This window comes from Rhincodon typus, chromosome 10 (assembly GCF_021869965.1).
Source record: "Rhincodon typus isolate 14 chromosome 10, sRhiTyp1.1, whole genome shotgun sequence".
Classification (NCBI taxonomy): Eukaryota; Metazoa; Chordata; class Chondrichthyes; order Orectolobiformes; family Rhincodontidae; genus Rhincodon; species Rhincodon typus.
Window position 1 is genome coordinate 23,136,642 of NC_063341.1, and position 17,755 is coordinate 23,154,396.

Here is a 17,755-nt window from a genome sequence, read left to right on the forward strand (position 1 = left end):
CACTGCAGACAATTTAGCAGACAATCCACCTAACTTGCACATCTTTGTAATGTGGAAGGAAACTAGAGACAGTAGATATTGTTTACTTGGTCTTTAGTAAAGCCTTTGACAAGGTTCTGCACGGTATACCAGTAAAGTTAGATCACATGGGATTCAGGGTGAGCTTGCCAATTGGATGCAAAATTGGCTTAACAGCAAGAGACAGCGATTGATGGTGAAGGGTTGTTTTTCCGGCTGGAGGCCTGTGACCGGAAGTGCTTCACAGGGATCGGTGCTGAGTCCACTTTTGTTTGTCATTCATAGTAAGTAAGTTTGTGGGTGACACTAAGATAGGTGGTATAGTGGACAGTAAAGAAGATTATCTAAGATTACAAAGAGACCTTGATCAATTGGGTCAATGAGCTGAAGAATAGCAGATGGAGTGTAATTGGATAAATGCAAGGTATTGCATTTTGGTAAAACAAACAAGGGCATGACTTATACAATTAAAAGTAGGGCCTTGGGTAATGTTTTAAAACAGAGAGACCTAGGGGTTCAGGTACATAATTCTTTGAAGTTTGCATCACATATAGATAGGGTGGTTAAAAATGAATTTAGCACACTTGCCTTCATTGCTCAGACGTTTTGAGTATTGGAGTTGGGATGTTATGTTGAAGTTTTACAGGATGTTGGTGAGACCTCTTCTGGAATGCTGTGTCCAGTTCTGGTTGCCCTGTGATAGGAGGGATATTATTAAGCTGGAGAAGGTTCAGAAGAGATTTAGCAGGATGTTTTCGGGAATAGAGGGTTTGATTCATGGGGAGAGGCTGGAAAGGCTGGAACCTTTTTCATTGGAGCGTAGGAGATTGACCGTTGACGTTATAGAGGTTTATAAAATCATGAAGGGTATAGATAGGATGAATAGAGATATACAGCACGGAAACAGACCCTTCAATCCAACCATTCCATGCTGCCCATTATCCCGAATTAAACTTGTCTCACCTGCCTGATCTTAGCTCATATCCCGCCAAACCTTTCCTTTTCATGTACTTTTCTAAATGTCTTTTAAATGTTGTAACTGTACCCGCACCCACCACTTACTCTGGAAGTTCATTCCACACATGAACCACTCTCACCTTAAAAATATGACCCTATTCTTGAAATCTCCCGCCCTTGGGGAAAGACACCTGCCATTCACTTCCCTTGGGTGGGGAATTTCAAGACTAGGAGGCATATTTTTAAGGTGAGAGGAGAAAAATTTAAAAAAGACATGAGGGGCAATTGTTTACACCGAGTGGTTTGTGTGTGGAATGAACTTCCAGAGGAAGAGATGGATGAAATGTTTGGAGGGATATGGGCTAAGTGCAGGCTTGTGGATCTAGTTTAATTTGGGTTAAGGTCAGCATGGACTGTTGGGACCAAAAGGTCTATTTCCATGCTGTATGACGCTATGACTGTATGGAGTACCTGGCAGAAACCTACACAGACACGGGGAGAACAAGCAAACTCCACATAGTCACCCACGACTGGAGTCAAACCTGGGTACCTGGTGCTGTGAGGCAACAGTGCTAACCACTGTGTCACCATGCCACCGTAAACAATTCATGTTTGTGCTCACATTAGAGGATACAGAAACATATCCAATAATAGCTATAGTGAAGAAGTGGAAAGGTGAGAGGATCTAGCAAAATTAAAACCGAGAGGGAAGTGATAAAAGCAAACTGCTGGACTTGCAGGTACATGTCTCCAAATCAGAATAACTTCTTCCTAGAGTCTTAAAAGAGGTTGCTAATGAGGTTATAGATAAGTTGCTGTTAATTTCCCAAAATTCCCTAGATCCTGAGAAGGTTCCATTGAACTAGAACGTAGAAAGTGTAACCGCTGTATTTAAAAAAAAAAAGCGAGACAGAAAATAGGAAAATATAAGAAAAATAACTTGATGTTTGTTGCGGGAACAATATTAGAATTGACCTTAGAGAGATTATAAATGTGCACTTTGAAATCCTGAAGGTAACTGGGAAGAGTCAGCATGGTTTTCTGAAAGGGAAATCATGTTTAACCAATTTATTGGAGTTAATTTGAAGTCGTAACATGTTTTGTAGACGGAGGGGAGCCTGTAGACATGCTGTACATGCATTTGCAGAGAGTAAATGATAACGATGCCACATCGAAGTTTACTGCAGAAAATAAAAAATGTGCACGGTGTGTAAGATTTTAGCATGAATAGAAGATTGGCAGTCTGGCTGGCTCAAAGCAGAATATGCGTAAATGGATCTTCTTCAAATTGCCAGGATGTGATCAGTGGAGACCTACAGGGGCTTGTGCCAGAGCCTCAGTTTTTTACAATTTTAGGTGAGGAGAGGAAAGGCACGGTAGCTAACTTCACAGTTGACACCAACATAGGTTAGCAAAATATATTGTGAAGAAGACATATGGAAGTTGTAGACAGATATCAACAGATTGAGTGAGTAGGCAAAAAATGGGTAGTTTGAATACAATGTGGGAAAATGTGAAGTAATTCATTTTGATAGGAAGAATGAAGCAGCATGGTGTTGCTTAAACAGAGAAAAAATGCAGTATTTGAGGTGCAGAGGGAGTCAGGTGTTTTAGTGCGAGTTGCAAAAAGTTAGTGTGGCTGTACAGATACAGCAAGACTAATAGGTACTATCCTTTATTGCGAGAGCATTTAAATATGAAACTTTATGCTTCAGTTATATAGGGCATTGGTGAGACTGCATCTCAAATATTGTGTGGAGTTTTGGCCTCCTTATTTAAGGAAGGTTGTAAATTCATTGCATGTAGTTCAGAGGAGGTTTACTAGATTCATACCTGGCCTGAGTGGGTCCTCTAATGAGGATAGGTTAGACAGGCTCAACTTGTTTCCACTGGAGTTCGTTATTTTGCACTAAAATGTCTAGAGGTTTTTTGGTTTTTATTTTGCTATCTTTCTATTTGATTTGTAAAACTGTAACAATGCAGTTATATAATCCTACCAGTTGGAAGCTGATATCTCTTCAGTGACTTATTTTTATGCTTTCATTGCCTTCTGTTGCAATGGGTGGTGTGGAGTGGCCAGAGGTAGGAGGATGATTCATTGTGTATCAAATGGCAATGTTTGAACAATGGTGCTAAACAACAGGGTACTGTGCATGGGCTCTGCTTTAGCTTTGGTGCAGGATTGCTTGTAGGTTTTATTGTTAATGCAGTTGATGGTTATCAGTGACTTCTGACAGACTGTGGTACAACAGTATCACATGGGAAACCGTCATTTACAAATTGGATGCTTCGATTCTTGCGCTAACTGGCAGTGTTTCTAAAGCTAAGAATCTGGCAAGCTGTTGAGATTTTATGTCTATAGAAGCACAACCTTTCCATTACTGTGTATTTATGTAATTGATATTGCTAGTCCTCTACTGTGATTGATGAATGAATGAATGATTTAAAGTGACATTAATTTAACACTGAAATACAACAAAATACAGTGAAAAGCTTTTATTTGTTGCCATAATCCAGCACCATTTTGATAGTTTAAGAATAACAGAAAATTAAAAGATACAGCTGAAAGAAAAATCCATCTATGACGAGTGCTGAGCTGGCTCAGAACCATCACTGCCTCACCAGATCCAACTAACATCAATGTCGCCAATCCTTAGGCGTCATCTTTTGCTGCTGGGCCAATTCACTTTGGCTACTGTCCACGCTGAACACATCAACGTCAGAGACTATTACCGTGGTCAATGTTGCCATGGTGTCCTTCCACCATTGTTTCGCCACCACCAGTGACAAAATCACCGATCCTCAGGTACCATGGTGTAGGTAGCCCTGAAAGTTGCAATTAAATGACAGTATAACAAGCTGATGCCACTTTTTTTTACAATTGAAGCAAACTGATCTAACAGTCCTATAGATAAGTGTATTTAATAACAGTCAGGAACGTGTAACTGAGTTTCTACACAAATGAAGGGTCAAATGTATATCTGCCACCCCTCTGCCTTTAGTTCCTAGAATTTCAGCAAAGAGATATTTACTGCTCTCACCATTCGAGGTGTTAAATGCTTGCTAAATTGCTGCAAGTTCTCATCTTTTCTCTTTTTTTTGTTCACTGTATACGTTAAATGAACATGACCTATTTAAGCACATGAGCAAAAATTGTACGTAAATGCTCCCTGATCTCCACTGATGTTGTAAAATCTTCAGCGCATTTGTTTTTGCTCACACCTCCCTATACTTAACCCTGGCCTGCTACTCTCTACACTCTGTTGCCCCAATCCCACTGTGATAGAATAGCACAACAGCAATGTCCTGTGCGTCAATTGAGGATTTCTGTCCATCATTATCATTGTGCTATTTCCCTGCTTGTACCATTCTATGCAATGATGTTATCAGTGATAACACACTGACTCTTCCAGTATAGGTACAGTTTAGATTCCTGTGATAAGTGAACTTTACTTAAGGTAAAATATCAACATGCTGTTTTAACCATATATTCGGCAAGAAGTCAATGCTGACGCCATTCTCATTTAGTAGCATTGCAACAAGTCTGTAGAAGTTGGTGGCAAGATTTTAGGTTGTAGCTGACCAGTACTGTTATTGGATTTGCCATCCCTGCAATATATTGCCAATATGGTACAGTTCTGTATCTAGCTGTCTGGCAGTCTCGGCTCTCTGGTGGCCTCAGCCCTCTTTCCTTTTAGCTGATGCAGACCAGAAACATCTCTGCTTATAGATATTGTAGCATCTTGGCGAATGGGTGCAGCTAGTTAGTTTATATTGGTCACAATGCCATGTTTTCATTCATTACGGTGTCACTGGAAGTGTGACTAACTATTATTATGGTGAGAAGCATGTGAAATTATTATAAGTCAGATACATGGATTTTAGTGATGGCATTAGTTTCATTGTCTGTTTTGGAAAGGTACATTTTGCATATTCACTAATTACTTAAGTTAAGTTGCACCTTCACTTGCAACTAGACAGTTCAGTAAGGAACTCTTTTGCAGACCCTCCAGCTTCTTCTCTTTGACCTCCGTTATGGTATTCCAACTGGGAATTATCAGTGCAGTGGTGATAATTGGAAAAGGAAGGGAGCCAGGGATCAATTAATATCTGTAAATGAGAAAAGCTGATGTCAAGATGGTGATCATTTTAAAAGAAGGTGAGGGGGGGCAATGAGGGTGAAACAATGAATGATAGGAAAGAAGCCACGTTACTCTGAGAGGAAGTGAAAGAACAATTTTGAAGAACAGATCAACATTCCCCTCTCAACCAGCTGATCTCAAAACCGGATTTCACTGGTCATTCATCTTGTGGTTTAATTGGAGTTTGCATCAAATATGGCTGCTGAACTCACCAACAGAAGACCAGGTGCTGAGATATGAGGCATTTGCTGTGTATGAGGCATTGAGAGATTTCTCCAGAAGCGATGAGAAGATATTTGTGCGAAGTGAGGAAGATGCACTGTCACCATCCCTGCCTTTTCAGCTATTGGTGTCTCAGTTCAATGTGAACCCGGTGGACCCCATGACACTGATGTGGACGATACCAGCTTGGCGGTTGGCCAGTACCACTAGTGCTCTTTGAAAAATTCATTCATAGGATGTTGGTGTCAGTGTAAGGCATTTATTACCCATCCGACTTGCCCTTTAGAAGGTGGTGGTGAGCCTTCTGGCCTTCCATAATTTTCTCCTTCCTTGTTTGTCCCCCCTCCTCCCATGTTGGCACTGACTCTGCTGAGGTGATATACGCCAGATTTCCACCTCCACTACCATTACACAAATAAGCACTTGAGCGAGATCATATCAGATGGTCAGATTCCCCTTCCTGCTGCTATTAGCTACACTCCAGCCTTTGAAAGCTCAGTTGTGATCTCATTGTCTAAGGTCAAGACATCCTGCTATTAAGAGCTGCTTTCCAATCAGTTAGCTGGCATGTAGTCTTAGCAGCACCAGTCCTGAAGAAGAGCTAGTTGACACTGGGGTATTGCCAGGTTCTGGTTGGCAGTCTCCATTGGAGTTGTTAGGGAAAGGTGTATATCCCACTCCAACCCCCCCCACCATCTTCCACATGGCTGGTGAGGGGTAAAACGCTATTTGTTGCTCCCAGGCAGGCTAATTGAGTGTAAAGGGCAATGCAGCATGACCTGGTTCTATCACCACGTTAACTGTGTAAAACCTCAGAACTACACGCATGCAACTGCTGTCACATCAGGACCTGGCACATTGTTGCTTGATAGATAAATGCACAGTGTTTGTGGGATTTGTGTAATGGATGATCCAGATAGAATAGTATCTCACTAACCCATGTTCCATGTGTAGGATAGAGATCTCTTGCTAAATGTGCCCTTTCAGTTTTAGGGACACTTTTTTAATCTGATTACTCTATGGAGGTGAATGGATTTTGAATGAGTTAAAATATTGCCCATTGGTTCTAAAGGATCAAGAGAGGGTCGAGACGTCAGTCATGTCCAAGCAGCGGAACTTTCTTTCCTATAATTTGGAAGGTCAGGGATTCCATTTCCACTCCAGTGACTTGGGCATGTGCTAGACTGGCATTTCAATGTGATGTCAGAAGACTGGTAACCCTGACCCTAATCCTATCAGAGGGGTGCCAAATTTTGGACAAGACATTGAGACCACTATCCTGTTTGTCTCTTTGGGTGTTTGTAGTAGATCTCACGCCACTAGTTCAAAGACTTACTTTCTTTCATTTGTGTATTGTTTCCAGTCCAGGAATGCTTTGTGTTTATGATTTAGTAACTCCTGGAATGCTTGGCTGTTGTTGTCAAACCAGTCTTGATGCTTTTTATTTGATAGCTGTAAAGGTGGACAATTTGCTTTAGATATTATGTGGTTTCTGTTTGTCAAGTGTTATCAACTTGATTGTGATACATTGATTGATTAGGCCTGTCTTCGCAAAGTCCCTAGAATCCATTACCATTGAATTTCCTGTGGCAGTGCTGTTGCTAGATTTTGAGCCAGGCTGATGGAGGTAGTAGGCTGGATTTGGTGATTGTCTGCTCCTTTCTTGATGCGGTTGATACAGACATCCTTGCTGTCTCTCACTTGGATAATTGTGCAGTCAAAAAGGTGTCAATTTCTGGAGTGAGAGGGTGTTGCCGTGAAATTTTGCATTTGTCTCTCTGAAATGATGTTTGTCGTAAACCAATAATGTTCTGGGCATTTTGGTAGGAGGAGGACTCTGTTACTATAATACAAGCAAAGATCTGTGGATGCTGGAGATATGAAACAAAAACAAAGTGCTAGAGTAACTCAGCAGGTCTGGCACCATCTATAGAGAGAAAAACAGAATTTTGTGTCCAATGACCTTTCATTAGAGCTGATGCTGCCAGACCTGCTCAGTTTCTTCATCACTTTTTTTCCTCTTTGTGTTTCAGACTCCTTGGCTGTCTGCTTTCTCTCTGACTTCTGTGCCAATTTCACTTTTCCAGAGGCTTGTCCCTGCCCATTTGACATCGTAATCACCAAACAGTCAAGTTTTCTGCCTTTTGAACACAGGACAACAATTGGTCAAAGTTGGCACAGAATTCCTCTTTGGCCTCATCTGTTGTTTCTAGGGTTAGGATGCACACTCTGATGACTGGTGTACCACTCTGTGTTAAGGGGGAGCCAAAGGGTCATGGGGCAATTCATTTAATCCACAAGGACGTTCACTAGTTAGTCAACTAGTTTGCTTTTTATAGTAAAGTCAACCCCAGGGAGTAGGTGCTCTACTTCTGGTTTACCCTTCCAGCAGGAAGTGTATAAGCCGCCTTGCTGTTTGAGCTGACCTTCTCTTGCCCATCGTGTCTCACTTGGGCAGCAATTCCAATGTCCTAATACTGAGGTTCCTTGGCTATGATAGCAGTGGGACATTCAGGTCTTGCTGCTGGATTTGTCAATGACAATCCTGCTGTTGCAGGTCCTAGACTTTATTTTGAAAGGGTGAAAGGTGCTTGTGTATAGGATTCTTTTAATGTGGGATGGACATTGGATACTGACTAGCCTTGGTGGAGCAAGACTTTCCTCCTCTGGCAGGGATGGCTGAGACAGTTGAGAGCCAGCCTGCACTGCACTGACTGGACTAACGTGCGTAAAGCCCACCAACAAAGGGGTCTACAGCCCTGCTTGCTTGTGTTGGTATTGAGGGTGCCTCTCTTTCACTCTCTCAATCTCTCTCTCTCTCTCTCTCTCTCTCTCTCACACTCTCTCTCAATCACCTTTCTCTATCTCTCTCCCTCTCCCTCTTTTTCTTCCTATCTCTCTCACACACACACTCGCGCACACACACACGCACACACGCATGCTCAGTGGTTTAGTACTGTTACCTCATAGTGCCAGGGACCCAGGTTTGATTCCACCCTTGGGCAACTATCTGTGTGGAGTTTGCACATTTTCCCCGTGTCTGCGTGGGTTTCCTCCGGGTGCTCCGGTTTCTTCCCACAGTCCAAAGATGTGCAGGCTAGGTGATTGACCATATTAAATTGTCCATAGTGTTCAGGGATGTGTCGATTAGGTGGGTTATAGGGGGATGGGTCTGGGTGGGATGCTCTGAGGGTCGGTGTTGACTTGTTAGGCCAAGGGATCTGTTTCCACACTATAGGGATTCTATGATCTATGATCTACATACACACACACTCCCTCTTTTATTTCTCTCTCTTAATCACTTCTCTCTCTCTGTCTCTCCCCCACCCTCACTCACACTCCCTCTTTCTTTCTCTCTCTCTCTCTCTTTTTCTCTCTCTCTCTGTCTCTCTCAATCCACCTGAAGTGAGAGATGCAGTCCCATTCAGTGTGTGGTAGGAAGAAATGCCTACTTATCGACCTTATTCAGAGCGCCTTCATAAGATAATGATGTGGGGAGACAGGAATAGAACGGTATGCTCAAGGATGAGTTGGAATAAATTGGGAACAAAATCATGTGGAGCTTAAAGGACAGATCAGACTATTTGGACCAAATAGCCAGTTTCTTTGCTGTAATTTCTGTGTAATCCTAGGATAATTGGTATACAGGCTGGAACCTAGGAGTTAATGTAAGAAAGATAGCAAAAAATAGTTGATATGTGAGTAAAATTTTCTAAGTGTAATTTACTTGTGCCCTTTTAATCAACTCATGCCAAAGTTGATTCCCAGTCCAACCTTTTCATGTGGGAGCCCTTTAGAAATTATGCCCTACCTGAATATTGGGATAAAACATATCCTTTCTTGCACAAATAAATATTCAAACTTGGTACCTGCTTGCCTCAGGCAGGTACAAAGCAATGGAAAATCTCTCTGTACTCGGCAACAAATGAACTATGTTTTTCCGTTGCACTCAGTGTTGTAAATTTTGTTTATCAAACAGCCAAGAAAACCTGTGCAGCAACTGAATTTACCTGTGACAATGGTGACTGCATCATGGAGAACTGGCGCTGTGACGGAGAAGAAGAATGTGCTGATGGCTCCGATGAAGCAGCTACATTGTGCAGTGAGTAACCACAGTTTGGACGAGAACATGCCAAGTATGGAGGTAAACTGGGAAGGTCTTGTATCAAAGAACTGAACAGCTGAGGCCCACTGTTTAGTGGAGACCAACAACCATTTAGAGGGGCATTTACACTGTTGATTTGCCCCATAATCCCAAATCTGTCTGAGTAATCTACAGATCTCCTTTTTTCACCTTTAGAACTGTTGATTAGAGGCAGCTTGGAGTTTCGTTTTTGTAGGATTTTCTCTCGCAACATCCTTAAATTCCATGCAGTCATAGAATCATAGAATCCCTACAGTGTGGAAACAGGCCCTTTGGCCTAACAAGTCCACACTGACTCTCAGAGTATCCCACTCAGACCCATCTCCCTATAACCCACCTAATCTACACATCATCAACACTATGGGCAATTTAGCATGGCCAATCCACCTAGTCTGCACATTTTTGGACTGTGGGAGGAAACCAGAGAAAACCCACGCAGACACTGGGAGAATGTGCAAACTCCATACAGACAGTCACCCAAGGGTGGAATTGAGCCCGGGTCCTTGGCGCTGTGAGGCAGCAGTGCTAACCACTGAGCCACCGAGCCACCGTGCCACCCCATGCAGTCATGTTATGAAAAGGAACATTGGTGAAGCTGCTAGAAAGCAATTCTGAATTATTCTAAATTTTTGTGTTTATTTCAGAATTCTAATCTGGCATGCATATAAATTTAAAAAGCAATTCAAGTGAAGAATGGGATGATTTAAAACAATAGTAGGACATCTACACTGAAAACAAAATTGACAGTTTCTCCGGATTAACCAAATAATCAAAACATTGAAAATTATTTGTCACCTTTTGTTCTTTTTTCCTACCCATCTCCTTGGATTAGCCATAGCTGCTACCTTGGACAATGCTGTTATGTGGCTCAACATCACATTTTGTGATAATTACCTTGTGAAGTGCCTTGTGATGTTTCTCTACACAGGAGGTGTTATATAAGCACAATTTGATGATGTTGGGCTAGGATGTCACTATCACTGTCCAATCTAACACATCCATGTGGGCATTTGTCATTTGTTGAATGGGACGATGAATATCAGCTGTGGAGTGAATCACATTTCTGCCCTTCTCCAGAGTCCACCTGCATGTGGTGTTCTGCAGCATTTACTAGACAGTTTTCAACAGCAAATCTCAGCTTGGTGGTTCTATTTTTGTTTGTAGTCCAAAATGAAGTCCTACTATCACCCTCTTTTACACAGACTAAGGATCAAAACTGGAATATTTGCATGGCTAAGTTGTATATTTTGCTGTCTGAACTCTGACTACACTATCAAGGAGTGACCATACTTGTTAATTCTAGGAACACAGGAACAGTAATAGGCCATTCAGCCCCTAGAATATGCTCTGTCATTCAATCAAATCATGGCTAATTTGCAACCTAACTCCTTGTACCACTTTTATTCTATACCCCTTCATCTGTTAAGTTAATGAAATGTATCGATCTTGGATTTTAAACTAATAATTGATCTAGCATCAATTGCCATTTGTGGATGAGAGTCCCAAATTGCTGCCAACCGTTGCATGTAGGAGTATTTCCTGAATGTTCAGACTTTTCTTTTGTCTATAGCACCTAGTCTTCGACTTCCCAACCAAGTTTCTTGCTATCTACCCAGTCTGTTCCACTTTATGGCTTGAAAACCACCTCAAACCACTGTTACCTTACTGAAATTCAAGAAAATGCAATCTTAGTTTGTGTACTATAATTTTTCTTTGTAATTTAATCATTAGGGTCCAGGTGCAATTTAAATAAACCTACATTTCATTCCCTACAAGGCTGATATGTTCCCCTTTTAAGGTGGGTTGTTCAGAGCTGCTCTCAGTTGTGGTCCAAACAGGATTTTTCATATCTGTACTTAATGTCTACTCCCTTGTGTCTGACTCACTGGATAAAAAGGCTGGCACTCTATTGGCCTTTATGATTAATTTCTGTATCTGTTTACAACATTTTAGTGATCTATTGGACTCTTTTTGAGTTTCTATTATTATCAACTTTACACCATTTAGAAAGTACTTTGTTCTATCCTCGTTTAGTCTAAAATAGCTGACCTCACATTTATCTACATAGAAATCCATGTTCCACCATTTTTCACATTTACTTAAATCTATTAATGTCTCTTCATAATTTTATGATTCCACCTGCACTGCTTACAAAGCCATCTTTGATATTGGCAAACTTGAGTGCATGGTTTTCTAGACCATTATGTAAGTTCTTAATAAATATGATGAAAAGTTAAGTCTCAACATTGATCCTTGTGAGCCATCCCCAGTCATATCCTGCCAATTAGAAAATCTGCCCATAATCCATACTGTATGGTCAGACCACATTCGGAATATTGTGAGAACTTTTTGGCCCCATATCTGAGGAAGGATGTGCTGGCATTGGAGGGGTCCAGAGGAGAACAAACCTAGGGATGAAGGACTTGTTGTATGAGGAGCGGTTGAGATCTAGGTCTGTACTTGATGGTGTTTAGAAGGATGGGGTGGGGGGAGGGGATCTCAATGAAACTTACAGAATGCTGAGATGCCTGGATAGAGTGGATGTGAAGAAGATGTTTCTATTAGTAGGAGAGACTTAGACCCAAGGGCATAGCCTCTGAGTGAAGTGTTGACCCTATAGGACTGAGATGAAGAGGAATTTCTCAACCAGAGGTGGATCTGTGGATCTCATTGCCACAGAAGGCCATGAAGGCCAAGTCATTGAGTGTCTTCAAGACAGAGTTAGATAGGTTCTGAGGAAGGGTTACTGGACCCAAAACATCAACTCTGATTTCTTTCCACAGATGCTGCCAGACTTGCTGAGTTTTTCCAGCAATTTCTGTTTTTGTTTGTGAGAGATAGGTTCTTGATCGGTAAGGGGATCAAGGGTTTTAGGAGAAAGCAGGAGAATGGGGTTGAGAAACACATCAGCCATTATCAAATAGCTAAATGACCTCGTTTTGCTCCTATGTCTTGTAGTCCATATCTCTTGCAACTCAGACATTTTCTAACCAGGTCAATATTTTGCTTTCAATTCCATGAACTTCAACTTGAGCTAACAGTTTCTTCTGAGGAACTTTATCAAAGGCTTTCTGGTTATCCATATTTAATAATATCCAAAGACGTTCCCTTCTCTAACATATTGGCACTCCACTGTTTCAAAGCATTTGAATAAATTTGTCAGGTGTGATCTATCCATTACAAATCCAATTTGGTTCTTGCTGATCAGTGGAAAATTTTCAATATGTTCAGTCATCCTATCCTTCAATTATAGATTCTAATAATGCCCAGCAACAGTGGTTAGACAATTGTTCTTTAATTTCCCAGCTTTCTTCACTCAGTTAAATTGAGGATTGGGATTTCTAATGCTCCAATCAAAAGAAACTTAAATAACTTGTTTCCTTTCAGTGATCCATCACATGAAAAGTAGAGAATACATTTGAGCCAAGAATCTGCAGGTTTTGCATTGAAGTCACTTTCTTTCCTCTTCAGTGGGAATGAGAAAGGGTTGTATACAGGTGCATATTTAATACAGCAGTGTAAATGCAATGCTTTTTACAGTATGCAACCATAATAATTGAAAGTATTGAGTGAGGAGTGAGTATTGACCCCTGCCAGTACATGCTGTCTTTTTATGATTTATAGGGGAAAAACATGATGAATCTATTTTTATGTTGGATACTTGGGTAGGTGTCAACCCTGTCCTGGCAGTCAATAATGTGGCATTAGGAGATAATAAACCCAATGTAGTTTTGATTTTGTTCACATCACCTTCTTGTTAAAGACTTACAAATGAATTCAGAAGAATTATTTATTTCTCATTGATGGATATATCAGAAGCTGCAGGACATTAACAAATGCAGAATCCTACAATTGCGAGAAATCTGAAGAATGAACATAAAATGCTGGAATTTCTCAGCAGGTCAGGCAGTGAGGAAGGAGGAGAAACAGATGCTGCCTGGTCAGCTGAGTAATTCCAGAACTTTTGTTGCTAAAATCTAGAACTTTCTGTTTATTTCTCAGTATTCTGCATTTGTCCCATAACTTCAGTTGGGTTCTAGTAACTTTTAAAAACAATCTTTTTTCATATATATTTCTCCTCTTCTGTTCTGTCTTGATGGCAATGGCTCAAATTTCCATGAATACCAGCTGCTCTGTCATACCCTCACCCAAAATGTCCATTTTTCCTGTGTGTGTGTGTGTGTGTGTGTGTGTATAGACACAAAGTCAGCCATCCAAAGTCACAACTAAGTTCAATCTAGGTCTGACCCATATCTGCACTTCCCAAGAAAGTCCACTCAATATTGCTGACGTTGGAGATGATAACCCCACACTACCATTGCTACCGAGGTCACAGTGCTGCTGAGATTCATTGTATTACCCACTGCTGTCCTGCTTGAGCTCAGGTAACTCGGCAGAAACTGGGAATCAAACGCAATGCTTTCCTGGTCTGAACGATGATGCGTTGTACTGTACTAAGTAATGCATGTGGCAAACACACCACTAGAGGAACGTAGTATTAAGAGCTATAACCAAACAAGGTCTGAGATATGGAGTATTGAAGCTGTTCCAATGTGAGTGTACTTTTGGTGTTCCATTTGGCATCATGTGGAAATGAGCTATTCTGACTTCTGTTATACTTCAATGTCAGAGATAGAAAATACAGAACATCACCAGATCATGCTTCCCAATCCTAATATTAGCCCATTTTGGTTATCAAGTGGAAAGATACTATTACATTGCAAGTCATTGACTTATAGCTCAAATGATTTCATAAGCTGTTTTAGAAGGAGAGTTTTGATTTGTATCACATTCTTGGGGTCTCGGATACATGTTAATTTGGGATCTTTCACTTTTCTCTGCCTTCTAGAGAAAATCTTAACCATGCGCTCAGAGGATTTCAAAATGTTGTGCTTCACCACATGAATGTTTGCAATCTATAATTGTAGGCTAAACAGTGCCTTGGCTCTTTGCTGTGCCACAGCCAACAATTCAGTTTGAGTCCTCACACAATCTTTTCGATGGTTGCCTGCCCTATTAATGCTCATGTGAGATGGGGAAAAGAAGCATGGTAATTAAATACCCTTAAATAGTCAAGAAGACAAACAAAATGGAAAAGGAGGGTGACAATCCAATTAATAAAAAAAAAACAATATGAGAGCAGTAGTGAGGAAGGATCTTGCCTTACAGCAGGAAGTAGATTAAGGACAAGTGAAGATAAGAAATAACAAACTCTAGAAAATATTGGGAGTAATTAAAAGGTCACTATCTGCAGTTACACTGTTGGCCAGAGTTTACCCAAAGAAATGACCTTTTGTAACGAAGGCAATATGATAACTCTAGGCATAGATTTATAGACTGAACAAATCAAATATGCAAAGTAGTTTGGAGTACAAGTTCCTGGAATGCATTCGAGATTAATTTCCTGGAATAATATGCAATGAAGCCAAACAGAGAAGAGACCATTTTAGATCTTGATTTGTGTAAGGGTTAATCTCATAATAAGGAAACAGTGATCATAAATGTGTTAAAATTTCACATGAGGCTTGAGAGTGACAAAGTGACACTTTAAAGTTGAGTCTTTCATTGTGGAGTCTCAGGCTGCAACCATGTTGTCCTGTAAAAGAGTTCAGAGGCAGCCACAGTTGCTGCAGGGTGCCAAGGCTGGCTGTGTTTAAAGGTGTGCCTTGGTGCTGGGTTTTCATCCCAGTTTTACAAGAAAGCATGCTGTCTAACCCTCACCCCTCATACCCTCCTTAGCGCCCAAAGATTTCCAATTCCCTATCTTTCATGCCACTCACATCTTCTGAAACCCCATGCAAAGCTCTACTCTGTACCAACTGCCCATGACTCCTGATATCCTGACTGTCACACTATGACTCTTCTGTGCCAATTCACCCATTGTACACTGTATAGAAACAATGAACTTAAGTAGCAACAATAAGATGTGTTCAATGAAAGCATTTAAAAAAGTAATTCATTGATAATTTCCTAGTTTCATTTAAAAAAACGCTGTTTACACCAGGTCAATAAAAATGTCAATCATCAAGATCATTTGAAGTATTAATGTCAGAAACTGTAAGCACATTAAAATACTTGTTCAAATGAACATTCTGCAATTGATAGAAGAGATCGAAAAGTTAGAGCTGTCAATTGTACAAAGTTTTCCCTTGGGCTTAGCTGTTCCAACAGTTTAATGGATGTTTGGGCTCTTAGCTAAGAATGCATAACGTTTGACAGGGTAGATGCTGAGAGACTTTTCCCCTGACTGAGGAGTCTAAAATTGGGGATTCTAGACTCATGATATGTGGTCAGTCATTTTGAATATGAATGAAGAGGAAGGTCTTCACTTGGGTCTGTAGACATTTGGAATATTGTACTCTAGAGGGATGTGAATTCTAAGTCATATTTGAGGTTGAAATGATAGATTTTTGGATTCCACAGAATCCAGAATTTTGAGTATTAGGCTGGAAAGTGAAGTTGAACACAAAGATCAGCCTCGATCTTGTTGCATAATGGAGCATACATGATAGCCTTGTGTTCGTATGAACTCAATCTTCCAGACTGGGTTTAAATTTGAAGTTGAACAGCTTTCTCACTACCAAGATACAAGCAACAAAAATAGCCATTTAAAGGTGAGATTACCTGTGCACTTGAGCAGTATTGGATTTTTTTCCCCTCTTTGTTTAATCTGTTTACAGGTTGAAACAAACATTCCATTTGCCATTGCTGTTTTTCTTTATATCGGTGAGCTTCCAATCCAAACAGCTCTGTTCAATGGCAATGAACTGCATTAGCACATATTGGCTCAGAAGGAAGTTTTATTCCATGTATGCTAACCAGCAACATGGAAATGGCTTTCAGGCAGACGGCCATTGAGTTGATTTTTGATTGTCACGGGGAAGTTGTTTTTTGCTGACTTCCTCGACACCTACCCTGTTCATTTACGGTTCTTGTTGTGTGTGATTAAATCAACCCAGTGAATGCAGTCAACTCAAACAGCATTCAAGATTTCCATTCAACCTTATGATCCTGCCCTGAGGCCCAGCAATGATTTGCTGCTGATTTTCCTTCATTCTGTGTTTTAAGAGTTTGACAATGAATTAAGTGGATTTGTACACTAGAAACACATAAAAGAATGCCAGCTTGCCAAAAATTATGCAGTTCGTTTGTATTTTCATGAAATGGCTTCATAAATAAAACAAACTGTTGGGGTTCAGTGATGAGTGTAAAGCTATTCCATTGCCCATCTTGCTGATTTTTGTTTTTGCCTTTCTTGTCTGCTGTCTGAAAAATAAAATCACTGAGTAGGATAAACCTTAAGGGTGCAGGGAAGCAGCAAATCCAATGAAAGTATACAAAAGTAAACAGTAAATGATATAAAATTATGTTAAAGGTATGCACTGCAGACCTGATGTTGCTTCCTCTCCTGCCACTGAGAGCTCTCGTTCTCTCTTTCTTTACCCTCATGAAGTTTTATGAACATTGAGGTGACTTAGTTTCTCTCACAGTACATTAAGACAAGAACGAAGAGAAACCTGACATGATTATGATTCGAACTAATTCAAAACCCACTTACACCAAGTTAAAACTGGGTCAAAGTATCTATAGACAGCAAGGTGCAGGGCTGGATGAACACAGCAGGCCAAGCAGCATCATAGGAGCAGAGAGGCTGACGTTTCGGGCCTAGACCCTTCATCAGAAATGGGGAAGGGGAAGGGGGTTCTGAAATAAATAGGGAGAGAGGGGGAGGCGGATAGAAGATGGATAGAGGAGAGGATAGGTGGAGAGGAAACAGACAGGTCAAAGAGGCGGGGATGGAGCCAGTAAAGGTGAGTGTAGGTGGGGAGTTAGGGAGGGGATAGGTCAGCCCAGGGAGGACGGACAGGTCAAGGGGGCGGGATGAGGTTAGTAGGTAGGAAATGGGGGTGGGGCTTGAGGTGGGAGGAAGGACAGTTTAGGGAGTCGGGGACGAGCTGGGCTGGTTTTGGGATGCGGTAGGGGGAGGGGAGATTTTGAAGCTTGTGAAGTCCACATTGATACCATTGGGCTGCAGGGTTCCCAAGCGGAATATGAGTTGCTGTTCCTGCATTAGCGGAGACTCGGGGACCGCTTTGCAGAACACCTACGCTCGGTTCGCAACAAACAACTGCACCTCCCAGTCGCGAACCATTTCAACTCCCCCTCCCATTCCTCAGACGACATGTCCATCCTGGGCCTCCTGCAGTGCCACAACGATGCCACCCGAAGGTTGCAGGAACAGCAACTCATATTCCGCTTGGGAACCCTGCAG

The 17,755-nt window shown here is 41.2% G+C and overlaps 1 protein-coding gene across 5 annotated transcripts in view; it reads left to right on the forward strand.

The window, feature by feature from the left end:
* lrp8 (low density lipoprotein receptor-related protein 8, apolipoprotein e receptor) overlaps positions 1 to 17,755 on the forward strand; it is a 147,584-nt gene that overhangs the window by 56,263 nt on the left and 73,566 nt on the right. For all 5 annotated transcript variants that reach the window (XM_048601960.1, XM_048601961.1, XM_048601965.1 and 2 more), the window contains one exon: positions 9,319 to 9,441. In XM_048601960.1, coding sequence (XP_048457917.1) covers positions 9,319 to 9,441 — 123 coding nt within the window. The remainder of the gene's footprint in view (positions 1 to 9,318; positions 9,442 to 17,755) is intronic.